The sequence below is a fragment of the Mus caroli genome, unplaced genomic scaffold (assembly GCF_978045245.1).
Source record: "Mus caroli unplaced genomic scaffold, Mus_caroli_1 scaffold_4, whole genome shotgun sequence".
Classification (NCBI taxonomy): Eukaryota; Metazoa; Chordata; class Mammalia; order Rodentia; family Muridae; genus Mus; species Mus caroli.
Window position 1 is genome coordinate 138,404,725 of NW_028227259.1, and position 12,764 is coordinate 138,417,488.

Here is a 12,764-nt window from a genome sequence, read left to right on the forward strand (position 1 = left end):
CTGCCTCCTGGGTATGGGGATTAAAGACATGCACCACCACTGCGGGGCGTGATACACTTGCCAGCGGGTTCTACTGACACTGTGTGCCCTGGGCCAAGTTAATAAGCTTCTCTGGCCCTAAATATTATATCTAAATATTACATATAAAACAGATCTGAGATAGACAGTGTGTGTGTGACTGGCTTCCCTGTTCCCAGCCTATCTGGTCCTAAATATTACATATAAAACAGATCTAAGGATAGACTATGTATATGTGTGTGTGTGTGTGTGTCTGGATTCCCTGTTCCCAGGCTGGCTTAAAGCCAAGATCGCTTAGTTTGTGGGCAGATCCAGGGCTTTGTGCACGCTAGACAGGCACCCTCCCCTGTAAAAGTGTCGGGCGCCTGCTTTCCTGTCACCCCATGAGCTCCCGTGACAAGATCTGCTCTCTCCCTGCTAAGTCACGTACTCTAGGATGGTAACATTTGAAAGGCCTGGTTTGTGATGCCGGAGCTCAGGGTTCTGTTTATGCTCTGCAAGCATTCTGACAACCGAGTCGAGTCATATCCCCAGCCAACAGATCTTCTCTCTTTCCACACTGACTGGGGGAAGGGGAGCAAGGCACACAAGCCACAGTGTGGTGGTCAGAGGACAACTGGTGTGGGAGTCAGTTCTCGCCACCACGTGGGTCCTAGGCACAGAACTCAGCCCTGAGTCTTAAACTAATGACGTGGGGTAGGTGTGCTGGCCTGGCCCCCATCCCCAGCAGGAAATGAGACTGGTGAGGTGAAGACGTGGGTAGAAAGGGCTGGAGAGATGGCTCCATGGGTAAGAGTACTGGCTGCTCTTCCAAAGGACCTGGGTTCAATTCCCAGCACCTACATGGCAGCTCAGCTCACAACCATTTAAAGTTCCAGTTCTACCTTGGTGGAGCTTGATGGAACTGGCTTTGGTGGGCACCTGGCACATACATGCAGACGTCTACATAGGCATAACTCTCATACACATTAAAAAACAAACCGGAAGCAATGGCTGAGACTGCAGAGTATAAGTTTTATTAGGCTGGCTGAGGCTTCCTCCCCCAACCTAAGCCTGCTCCTCAAGTCTCTCCATCTCCTGTGGTCACTCTTCCAGACAGAACAGTAGACAGCTGCTCACAGCTTATCAGCCGTCAACGCTAACTCCGGGGCATGCTTATCCCAGAGGACAAAAGAAGTCAGTATTCTCATTGGAGGCCAGGAGACTGCTGATGGCCAGGGACGGCAGCTGAGACACCAAGGGCTGGTGGTCTACATGACATGACTAGGGAGGGTGTGGATCAGGAACTGGGTCATACTACAGTGCACACACAAACCCAGGAGACTGTCGTCCTACCCCTCCGCCCCAGGACAGAAGCTGCTATTGAAGGATCAAGGTTCCAACATCCTGCGGTTGGTTCTGAGTGTGGGTCATTGACCTTTGCTCCTGCTCTCAGAGGGCTGGCATTACAGGCCGCCTCTACCACTCTACTCAGCTCAAGCATCTCTCCTGTCACTGGTTTTCTGAGAGTCTCCTGGAACCCAGACTAGCCTTGGACTCACTATGTAGCCAAAGATGACCTTGAACTCCTGATTTTCCTGCCGCTGTCTCCTAACAGGCATGCACTGGCTTTCACCTTGAACTTTTGAGAGCATACCGGTTGAATTATTTTTGTTGTTTCGCAGGCAACATCTGGGCCTTGGTCTCCTGCCTACACTCTCTTGAGTACTGGGACCACAGGCCTGCAAACCAATGCTTGGCTCTATCTGCTGGCCTCTATGAAGCTCTTCACCTGGAGAGATTAGCCACAATATTTAGGTGCAGTTTCAGTTGGCTGGCACTACATAGTAAATCTTCTGGCTGGAGACACTGAAGATTCTACAAGTGGGTCCCTGCCCCTCTCTCACCAGGAGCTGCCTGGACACGGCCGAGTTGAAGGTAATAAATACAAGGCTTTTTTGTTCTCTCTATGACAGGAAACACCTTACCAATCGGTATTGTGTCAGCCGAGCTTTCTGCACCGGGCCTTCTTCAAAACCAAACCACAAGATACCAGCGTGGGCGGGGCAGGTGAGGGGCCACCTATAAGGTGTCAGAGCACTTGGGTAGATGACAGGGTAACTGCATAGAACTCAGGTTTCTGTGCATCTACACCAGCAGCCTAGTGACTGAGTCACATCCCAGCTATGGAAGCTTTACTGGTGGCCATAACCCTTTCCACTCGGCTGTCACCTACCAGCCTACCTAGTACAGGCGGCTGTCACCTGTACACAGCCATGTCTGACCCAGGGCAGTTCTATCCCGTGCCATGGTGTGGGGATGTCCCCAAAGGCCCACAGGATGAGAGCTTGACCTTGGCCTTGGCATCACTGGAAGATGCCAAAAGTTGAGGGTGGGGTAGGGTGGGGTGGGGGAGGGTCCGGTGGGAAGAAGTTGGATGCTAACAGGGCATGCCCCTTGTTTCTCCCTCTGCTTCCTGGCTGCCCCGGGTGAGCAGCAGGTGAGCTGCACCTTCTCCTCTGCGCCCTGTCACTGAGTACTGCCTGACAGATCTCAGCCGAGGAGGCTTCTGCCCGATGACTGACTCTCCTGTGCATCATGTTACCAGGGGATCCCTGGCCGCAGCCTGGGCAGGCATCATCTTCCACATCCTCCAGCAGGGACTCAGGGACTCCCCTGTGCTGTGGCTGTGGCCTCAGAGTTCTTCTCTGTCTCCAATGCACATAAGATGCAGGCCGGTGGGGGCTGGGCACAGCTCCAGCTCCACAAACCAGTGACTTCTTGAGAAACACCAGGAATACGGGTGTCCAATCTGTGAGGGACTGAGGTGAACATCATACCAGCCCACACCCGTCCCACCTCCCCAGGCGCTCACGAAGACAGCATGAAAAGAATGAGTTTGCATGTGAAAGGCATGGATGGATTTTATTTATTACCCTATATCTACAATTTGAGGTAAAATATAAGGAACACATAAAATGCCTATCTCTGCTACCGTGTGATATAATTTCCCATTGTGAACATCGTGGTGACTACCGAGAACCGTGCCCTCACGTGCCTAACTGCTGAGAGCTGTTACCTTATCATCGTCTGTGAGCCCCCACATGGACCCCACAAGGGCGGGACACCAATGTCCTCACTCCCCACCCTGGGGCAGAGGCCAGACAAGTGGTTAGAGACTAACCAACCAGGCAGACACACAGCCCAGCCTGACTCGACCCAGAGCTGCGGACCAGAGCCCCAGAGGCCACTGTGGGTCCCAGTTAGGGAGGGCCGAATCATCCACCTGCTCAAGCATGCAGACCTGACCTCTGACCTCTGACCTTCAGGACACACCCAGAAATCTACTTGCTGTAAAGTAACTGGAACGAGGCTCCAAGGCTAGCCTCTCCAGCTGCACTGCACGGACGCACTGGCTGCTCACTGGCCGTCAGGCGAGCTGGCCAGCTTTGCTCTGAATGGCAGTGAGGACAAAGGAATCGTGATGGAGCTTAGGAAGAGGCTTGGTCACACGCACAGACAGCAGCCCTCCCCTGGCAGGAGGGGCAGCCCAGTGCAAGACCACGGAACTGGTCTTCAATAGAAAAACTAAAGCACTGACCAGCACAGGGACTTCCTTTGCTGCGGAAGCCAAGATGCCCTGTAGGAACCTCTCACTGATGGGAACACGCACCACAGCCCAAGGCTCTGCCCGATGCATAAGAAACCCTACGAGTCGTCCCTGCCATTCCCGCCTCTTTCAGCACTGCTGCAAGACCCTTCTAGTGCGTTCCCAAGCCACCAGGCACGCGCATCTCATCACGCTGTGTAGCTCAATTCACAGAACTGCTGAGAAAGTAGACATTTCTATCTAAAAGTAGAAAAGAAGGTTTGTATAGAAGGTATTTCTGTTATACAAGTATATTACAGAGCTGGCAGGAACGGGTCCCAAGGCTCTCCTCCACCACGCACGCTGGACACTGGACGAACTGCAGAGAGAACAAACACGCAGGCAGTGGGTGAGTCAGATGGCAGGGGCATGACAACCTCCTGTCACACACCCTGTTCCATCTGACAGACGTGCAGGCCCAAGTGCACTTGTGAAAGACGGCAAGGCCTAAGCCTGTGATCTGACACAGTCAGGCACATCACCGAGGCTGCCAGGCAAAGCCCATCACAGCAGACTGCAGTCTCCTCACTTGCGAGTCACTGCAGCCCACCTCTTGGTGGCAAGCCAGCAACTGATGGGGCTGGGCTTATGACCGGCCTAAAGAGGTCAGTCAGAGAGGAGGCAACCTTGGCATACAGACTCAAAACAAACATGTCCCTTTAAGGAAGACTACCTCTGGGCTGGAGAGGTGGCTCAGCGGTTAAGAGCACTGACTGCTCTTCCAAAGGTCCTGAGTTCAAATCCCAGCAACCACATGGTGGCTCACAACCACTCGTAATGAGATCGGATGCCCTCTTCTGGTGTGTCTGAAGACAGCTACAGTGAACTTATATATAATAAATAAACAATAAATTTATATAAAAAAAAGGAAGACTATCTCTGTATTACCCTACCCCACCCCAAGACAGACAGACAGACAGGGTCTCACCACGGAGCCTGGCTGGCCTGGAACTTACAAGAGACCTCATCTCACAGCCAGAGCAGAAGGGGCGTGTCTGCTCATCAGCTTGTAAGTGGGCATGGATGAAGGGCAGCTAGGGCGAGGCTCTTACCCTGGAGAGCCACGTGGGGTCTACCACGTGGGGTCTGGCTCCTGCTTGATCTGTGAACTCCCATCTGTCTCTTTAATTTCTACAGAAGAAACAAAGGCGTAATGATGAGCTGCACCACTGGTGCAAACCTGCTTGCCAGTAAGACTAGCCATATGAACCTGCTAAGATCTGCACGAAGCCCTTCGATGTGGCTTCTGCATAAAGTGCTCTTGTTATGGGATCTAGGCCTTATAAATGCCTGCCAAGTGTTCTTCTATTGAGCCATGTCCAGCTCATGCCTGATTCCCAAGTAACAGATTCCATATTGTTTTGGGTGTATTTACCATTATGCCTTGTCTATGCTATAGGGATCTAGAGTTTAGCCAGAGCCACACAGGAAGAACAGAGAGGAAGTCTACCTTCTTCACTGGACAGTGTTCATGGTAGAAATCTTATCAATTTGGGGCTGGAGAGATGGCTCAGCAGTAAGAGCACTGGCTGCTCTTCCATAGGACCAATATGAGTTCAATTCCCAGCACCCACATAGAGGTTCACAACCATCTGTAACTTTTATTTCTGGGGGTCTGATGCCCTTTTCTGGCTTGGGTACTACATACATATATAAGTAGGCAAAACACTCATACATATTAAAAAAAAAAATCCAATCAACTCACTAAGAACAAAGACACAGAGCATCAGAGTGAGCACAGCCACACTGTCCCAAGGTGTCGGTCACTCTAAGTCTGTTCGCTGGCAACAGCACAGCTCTTACCTTCTGTTACTGGGACTTCCAACTGGCTTGCCTCGGCTGATTCTAAAGAGAAACATATCAAGTGTCATTGAATGGTTTTCAAAAGTTATTATTTAAAGAGCCTTGAAGCAGAGGAGGAGGAAGAGGAAGGAGAACACCCAACGATAGTAACAGCCTGCCAACTTCTTTTTTATTGTAATTATTTGGTTATTTTGTCTGCATGTGTGTCTGTACTGTGCACATGTCTGGAGCCTTAGAAGGCCCTGGAGACGGAGTTAAAAGACAGTTGTGGGCTGCTACGTGGGTGCTGGGAATTGAACCAGGGTCCTCTGGAAGATCAGGACCAATGAGCCATCTTTCCAGTGCAAGCCCGTCAGCTGCTGATGCATGCGCATGTGCACACCCCGCGTAAGCACACACTTACACAGGCAGACTTCTCACTGGTCATGAGCGCCAAGACATCATGAATAACCTGGGATCGCGGGTTTACAAGGTCTGTGGCTCACAATTGCCACTCGGGACCCACGGCTCAAGTCTCTGTAAAGCTAAGTGTATGCAGTGACTATAAGCAGGTACAGCAGGAGCCACGGGCTTGGGGCAACCATGTAAGTAGTATGTACCCCACGACTCTCCTCTCACCTTGTATCACAGGGCCTTCAGACTCATTCTGATCAACCAGCTCTGCAATGAAAGGGGACAGTTTAGACGGCTTACTAACACACGTGACATCTGACCATGCTGACGACGTTTCAACTCTGTGCCTCTGGTACAGGAGCTGAAGAGAGACAGGCTTAGCAGGTAAAGGTGCCTGCCTGAGAACCTGACAGACAGTTCAGTCACTGGGCCCCATACGACGGAAGGAGAGAACCGAGGAGACAAGCTGTCTTCTAACCACTGACCATGAAATGATCCGAGGACCCCAGGACCCCACATGCTAATAAGTAAGAAAGGGTAGAGACAAGCCGGGCGTGGTGGCACATGCCTTTAATCCCAGCACTTGGGAGGCAGAGGCAGGCGGATTTCTGAGTTCGAGGCCAGCCTGGTCTACAAAGTGAGTGCCAGGACAGCCAGGGCTACACAGAGAAACCCTGTCTCGAAAAAACCAAAAAAAAAAAAAAAAAAAAAAAAAAGAAAGGGTAGAGACAAACACCAAAGGAGGGGACAGCAGTGGTCCTGGCTAGATGCCACCAGAACCATGGCTTTCACAGTGGTCAGCACACACGGGAACCAGAGTCCTGCACAAGGACAAGAATAAAACTCAGCATCAGAGACAGGAACCTACAAGCAGTGGCTTGGACATAATATTCTTCGGAAATGAAAACTATACACAGAACAGACGTGCTGGCCATGGTGGCACATCTTTAATGTGGGACTTAGGAGGCAGAGGCAGGGGAGTGTCTTTGAGTTCTAGGCCACCCACAGTGATCTATGGTCACCCATAGTGACCTGAATTTTAAAAAAGACAGATGAACTGAAATTTGCAAGGAAAATTCAACAAAAGAATTAATTACAGTGTGTGTGAAGTCTGTGTGAGCACGCATGCCACGGTGTGCACCTGAAGGCCTGGGGACAACTCTGGGCTCGGTTCTCACCTTCCACCGTTACGTGAGCCCCGGGACAGAAGTCAGCTTGCTGGGTGTGGGCAGCAAGCTTTGCTAGCGGAGCCATCACCAGCCCTCTCTCCCTCCCTTTCTTTTGAGGATAGGGTCACTTGTGGCCCAGGCTGGCCTTAAACTGTTTACAGCAGACAGTGTTGATTAGCCTGATCCTCCTGCTTCTGCCTCCCAAGCACTGGAACTACTTGTTTCCCTCCCTGTGCCTGGCACTTTAATACTGTTTAGGGGCCTACAGTCCCCTGAGCTCTAGTGTATGGAGTCAGGGGAAGAGAGCTGCAATCGCAGCTTCCTGACCCAGGCAGGAGTTTCGCTTATAGTGAGCCCTTTAAAACAGTCTCAGCCCACCCAAGTCACCATTTCCTCACTAAGAGACAAACAATGCTAATTTCACAAGCAGGCAGGGTGCTGAGAACGGGTGACATAATGGGTGACAAATGGTGTTATCCTGCAGGCCCCACCACACCCAACACCCACAGACACACTCACATGCACTCCCAGATCCCCAGAAACAAAACAAACAAAAGAAAGCTGTACTCACGGTTATTAATCACAAGTCCTGGAAATGGTCTAAAGAGAAAAACAAATTGTATAATGTAAGGCTTTTGTTTTACATGAACATTTGCCTAACTTGCTAATCTATGCCACGTATGGCCTATTTTGTAACCCTGTGGAGGAGACATACAAGATGTCCATGAAATGACTGTAACACTGTGTAACAATGACTCCTGTTCTGTTATTAATGCATGTCATACACAATGTATGTATCAATTATTTGTAATTAGTCACATGTAGTATGTGCTATGTATAGTACACATGCCAATGTAATGTTACCTATGTTTTTTGGGGTATGGGGTTTCTCTGTGTAGTTCTGGATATCCTGGAACTCCCTGAGATCCACCTGTCTCTGCCTGCTCTCTGCCCACACGCTTCAGTTCAGACTCCACACAACAGCACTCTGGGATATGACCTAGATGTGAGGCCTCCAGCCTTGTCCTACTGACTAAGCAACAGCGTCTCACCTAATGACAGTGAACTTGATAAACTCCGCAGAGTCTAAGATCCTTCTCATGGAGCTGATCTCCAGGTAACTGGGGGCTTTGAAGGACACCCCGGGGGGCATGCCATCGACCACCACGCAGCCAGGGTTGATGGTGATCTTCCTGTAGGGAACCTTCACAGGGAAGCCCATCCCAATAGCTTCACCTGCAGCGAGACAAACAGCACAGGGCCAGTGTGACGACCTTCATCTTCAAAACAAGCGGAGACACAGAGCCGAGCAGTGAGTGGCCCTGTTTCCTTAGTGTCCTCTATTCTTACAAACTTACCAAACTTCCGACTGAAGAGGTCGTTGACCTGCTCCCGCAGCTGCCTGGCCTTTTCAACTTTGGACAGTCGTTCATTATCGTCATCTAAAAGACGGGAGAAAAGCAGGGAGCACACTTAACATCTAACTCACATGTCTTCTGGAAAGAATTTCTAAGTACTTGCTGTGGCCCAGCTAAAAACGATTTTACTTTTGTAAGATTTCTTTATGCACATGGGTGTTTTGCCTGTATATGTCTGTGTACCATGTGTGTGCCCAATGTAGCAGTAGAATGTGCCAGGTCCCTTGGAAGTGCACTTATAAGTGGCTGTGAGCCACCGTGTGGGGGCTGGGACTCAAACCTGAGTCCTCTGGAAGAACAAGTGCTCCCAACTATTGAACCATCTCCCCAGCCTTGTTAAAGGACAGCGAGCAGTAGCAGGCGGGCCTGAGCTCAGGGGGAGTTGTGCAGCCAAACTGACAGAGGTGGGCTCAGGTGAGACTGACAACAGTCCACAATATGAGCTGCCCACAAAGCATCAGGCCAGCCCTGAAGCAGGTTCTGGGGTCTGAGAGACTCCTCGGCGCAGGCAGAAAGTATACCTGGAATCGTCACCTGAATGATGTTAAGGTCTTCCACACCTGATGCAGTAGTATTAACGTTGGGTGATGAGTTTATCTTTCCTGAAAGGAAAACTGAAGATTAGGGTTTAGACAAAATGTACATAAGTCAAAATTTTCTCTAATAACCCAGAGCTGCTAGTCGCTGTCAGCCATGAGCTGGCTGCTGCTGGGCCCATGGGGCCCGTACTCGCCCACTGCTTTTACTAAAGATGTAAGACACTAAAGATGGCAGACTTTCTGATGGGCCCATCTTCCCGCTCTGTTGTGTCTTCATGTGGAGCAGAACCCTTAGCTGCTTCAGAACTAACCCCGCCCCAAAGCCAAACTCCCACGGGTGTGGCTTTCCAAGGATACTCACTTGGAGGGCTTTTGGAAGAGGTGCTCTCTTTGATGGCCGTCTCAAACATCTCAGGTCTACAAGCAAGAGGAAAAAGGCACGGGCTGGTTAACCCAGAGCGAGGTACCCAGGGATGGACGATGCAGCAGCGTGGCTGCAGCTCTGCAAACCACGTGCAACCCTCAGAAGGAACCTCGGTGCGTGAGCAGTGTGTCCAGGAAGTCTAATCACACTGACGCCCACTGCCATTGGACCCTTATTGGCCATGCCACTGTCACTCCACCTCATGCCAAGGTGACAGCATGTCCTGAGAATCAGTAGGAGACGCAAGTGCAGAAACAGGAAACACACATGCCCGCCCGCAGCCTGGGTTATGCATGAAGAGCAAGTGTGCAAGCAACGCCCACCACCTCTCCACAAACAGTAAGTAAACAAAGGAAGAGCACCTGTGGTGTGTGTAGCCGTGTGCTAGTGCACATGCCTGTGATGCACAGAGGCCAGAAGAGGGTGCCGTGCCCACCGTTACTCTCCTTTCTTTCAGACTGGATCTTTCCTGGAACCTTCAGCTCACACCCCCACCCCTGGGCAGCAGGCCCCAATGAACCTTCCGTCTTGGTGCAAGCCCAGCACTAAGGTTATAGGTTCACGACTAATCTCAGCTTATGTGGGAGCTGACTTCAGGATTCAGGTCCTCACAGTTGTCCCGCAAGCACTCTTGACCGCTGGGCTGTCTACCCCTACAGTCACATAGCCCCTAGAAGAGCCGTTTCAACTCAGACTGTGGTAAGCCTGCCGCCCCAGCCCATGCATGGCCACTCTAGCTAAGGTTCTCACTTTTTAATGATGAACTTTATCTTGGCCTTGTTCCGGAGTATCTTCTCCAGCCTGGGAATGCCAAATGTGGACGGCCTTCGGAAGGGCACCCCCTCGGGCAAGCCTTCCACATAGAAGTCTTCTGGGAAGGACTCGAATAACGCAAACGGGACTTTCACAGCCTGCTTAAGGCCAAGCGCTTCCCCTGTAACACACGGCACATCTTAGAAAAGGCATTTGCCAACATTCTGCAGCAGCTACAAGTCCATACTGATTGGAAAAGTCCTATCTGTTTTAATTTGGGGAATGCTCTGGGAACTCTTGATCCTCAGTGAAATGGGCAGGGATGGCAGGCTGCAGCCCACACTTCCCCATGGACGTGCAGAGGTCACACTCTCACACCAGGCCTCTCAGGGAACTACTTCACAGTTCGGGTTTCACAACAAACCTACCGCACTTCTCATTGAAGAGGCTCTCCACTTTCTGCTTCAGGTCTGTGATCTTAGCATTCCAGGCCTCTGTGTGAAGAACAAAGCCAGTCAGCAAGGCTTGCCCAGAGTGAGGGCTGGGATTCGTCGCCTACCATTTGATTTAAGTTGTTTGTTTAGGTTTTTCAAAATAGGGTTTCTCTGGCTGTCCTGGAACTCACTTTGTAGACCAGGCTGTCCTAGAAATCAGAGATCTGCCTGCCTCTGCCTCCTGAGTGCTGAGATTAAAGGAGTGCGCCAATGTCCCTGGTTTCATCTTATCTTTTTCTTTCGAAGTTTTACAAAGCTCAGGACAGACAAGCACTTTTACTGTAAGGCGGGCGCTGTGGGTCAGGGCGTTTTATGGGCATACACAGTGAAAGCTGAGCAATCCTTTCTCCCTTCCCCTTGACCCTTTCCTGTGCACTGTGTATTCAGATGCTGACTTCTGTGCCCAGCTCTGGCTGTAGTCGGAGGTTGGCCTTATCATCATTATTGAAGCATTTGCTAACTCAGTATTTTATATGACACTGTTCTCCACCACCTTCTGATTGGTCAGTAAAGAGATGATCAGCCTATAGCTTGGCAGGAGAGAATAATAAGGGACTTCCCATCCTACTGAGGGGTCCCAGGTGGAGAGGACACAAAAAAGGGAGGAGCCAGAGCTGAGGCTACAATGGAAGGTAAGGCCCCCGAGGCTGGGCAGGCAAGCAGATTCAGGCTAGACTAGACCAGAACCCATCCAGCTCAGTGCCAGGGAGGCTAGAAGAAATCTACGGGGCATCCCTGTCATTGACTCAGAGCTAAGGCAGATGAGGAAAAGCCCTGAACTTTCACATTTCCTCTCTCTCTCTCTCTCTCTCTCTCTCTCTCTCTCTCTCTCTCTCTCTCTCTCTCTCTCTCTCTCTCTCTCTCTCTCTCTCTCTCTCTCCCTTGCCCATCGTCCTGTGGCATATCACCAGCTTTTACTCCTTCAGGTCATGTACAGATACATTAGCCTAAGTCTCTATAATAAACACACAGGTTTTTAGTAAGACTGCTTGCCTGCCCCTCCAATACCCATATAGTTAAACTAAACTGTTAGACTGCATCCGCTGGCTACAAAGAGGTGACCCATGCTGAAATGAAGAACAAAGGACCTCTCCTGGCCTGGTTATAGCGTCTGCCACATGCCAGGTCTGGCTCTGGGTTCACTCGAGTGACTCAACTCACAATCCTCAGGCACTCTGGCACATGGCCCATAGGAAGAGCCTCACCCACAGCACAGGGTAAGGTGAGGGTATCAGAGGCCCTCACTGCATGTTTAACCTGAACACACTGACTCAACCAAAGATAAACGCTGGCTTGCTGACAAAGTACGTTAATTCTCTACCTACCAAAGGAAAACTCTCTCCCTCGAGGCTTGAAGGGAACATTTGAACCATTGGTCTGCGTAGGAGTTCGAACCGCGGAGGTCTGAGGACTGCTGTTGTTGGGGCCTAGTTAAAATAAAAAGGAAAACCAAGGTTACTGTGTACATGTAACAGAAAACACAGCCTAGGCCCTGGAAACGGAAACACGCACAAGCACAGAGAGACATTCAGCGTTCTCACAGGTGCTTTCCAGACATAAACCCTCACATGCACACAACACAGGTCCAGAGAAGACTGTGGAACAGCTCACCTTCCACAGTGACCTCAATTTCAGGAACCTTGGAGTTGCTCCCAGGGCTTCGTGGTCGTTTTGGGGACTGCAATGCTGTAAGGCAAATTGCAAGGTTACCTTTGCAAGCTGCATTCAAAAATACCAAGGGCCGCTTATAACAGCGGAGCGTTAAAGCCCTACAGTTGCGCTCTTTTCAAAGAGCCCAGAAGCATTAAACGGGCAGCATGACCCTCCACACAAGTGCCAACGAGCAGGAGGACACAGACAGCAACCTCCAACAAAACGGCAAGATAACAGAAAAAAGAAAAGAAATAAACCAAAGGCCGCAGCGGCAGTGACAATGCAGACATGGGTGACATGGGACAGTGGAAGAGCCCGTGATGCGTTCCACACCCTGAGGCGGGCATGCCTCTTACCTTTAGTGTTGATTTTGCTAGCCATCCCAGGAGGCAAATAGGACACAACTAGCTCGGGCCTGGAAAGGACAGACAGTGTGTCACTCTCCACACAGCGCACACAGCCCAATGACTTC

The 12,764-nt window shown here is 50.7% G+C and overlaps 1 protein-coding gene across 10 annotated transcripts in view; it reads right to left on the reverse strand.

Annotated features, from left to right (window-relative positions):
* Positions 1-2,903: 2,903 nt before the first annotated feature.
* Positions 2,904-12,764, reverse strand: part of Gtf2i (general transcription factor IIi) — a 77,928-nt gene continuing 68,067 nt past the window's right edge. For 7 of the 10 annotated variants that reach the window (XM_029477118.2, XM_021164000.3, XM_021164001.3 and 4 more), the window contains 14 exons: positions 12,649-12,707; positions 12,251-12,325; positions 11,965-12,066; positions 10,574-10,639; positions 10,143-10,326; positions 9,330-9,385; positions 8,951-9,043; positions 8,370-8,453; positions 8,064-8,247; positions 7,583-7,611; positions 6,068-6,109; positions 5,450-5,491; positions 4,699-4,777; positions 2,904-3,965 (listed from right to left, as the gene is read on the reverse strand). In XM_029477118.2, coding sequence (XP_029332978.1) covers positions 4,719-4,777; positions 5,450-5,491; positions 6,068-6,109; positions 7,583-7,611; positions 8,064-8,247; positions 8,370-8,453; positions 8,951-9,043; positions 9,330-9,385; positions 10,143-10,326; positions 10,574-10,639; positions 11,965-12,066; positions 12,251-12,325; positions 12,649-12,707 — 1,075 coding nt within the window. In that variant the 3' untranslated portion in view covers positions 2,904-3,965; positions 4,699-4,718. The remainder of the gene's footprint in view (positions 3,966-4,698; positions 4,778-5,449; positions 5,492-6,067; positions 6,110-7,582; positions 7,612-8,063; positions 8,248-8,369; positions 8,454-8,950; positions 9,044-9,329; positions 9,386-10,142; positions 10,327-10,573; positions 10,640-11,964; positions 12,067-12,250; positions 12,326-12,648; positions 12,708-12,764) is intronic. The other 3 variants (XM_085837238.1, XM_021163999.2, XM_021163997.2) reach the window with 1 other exon arrangement.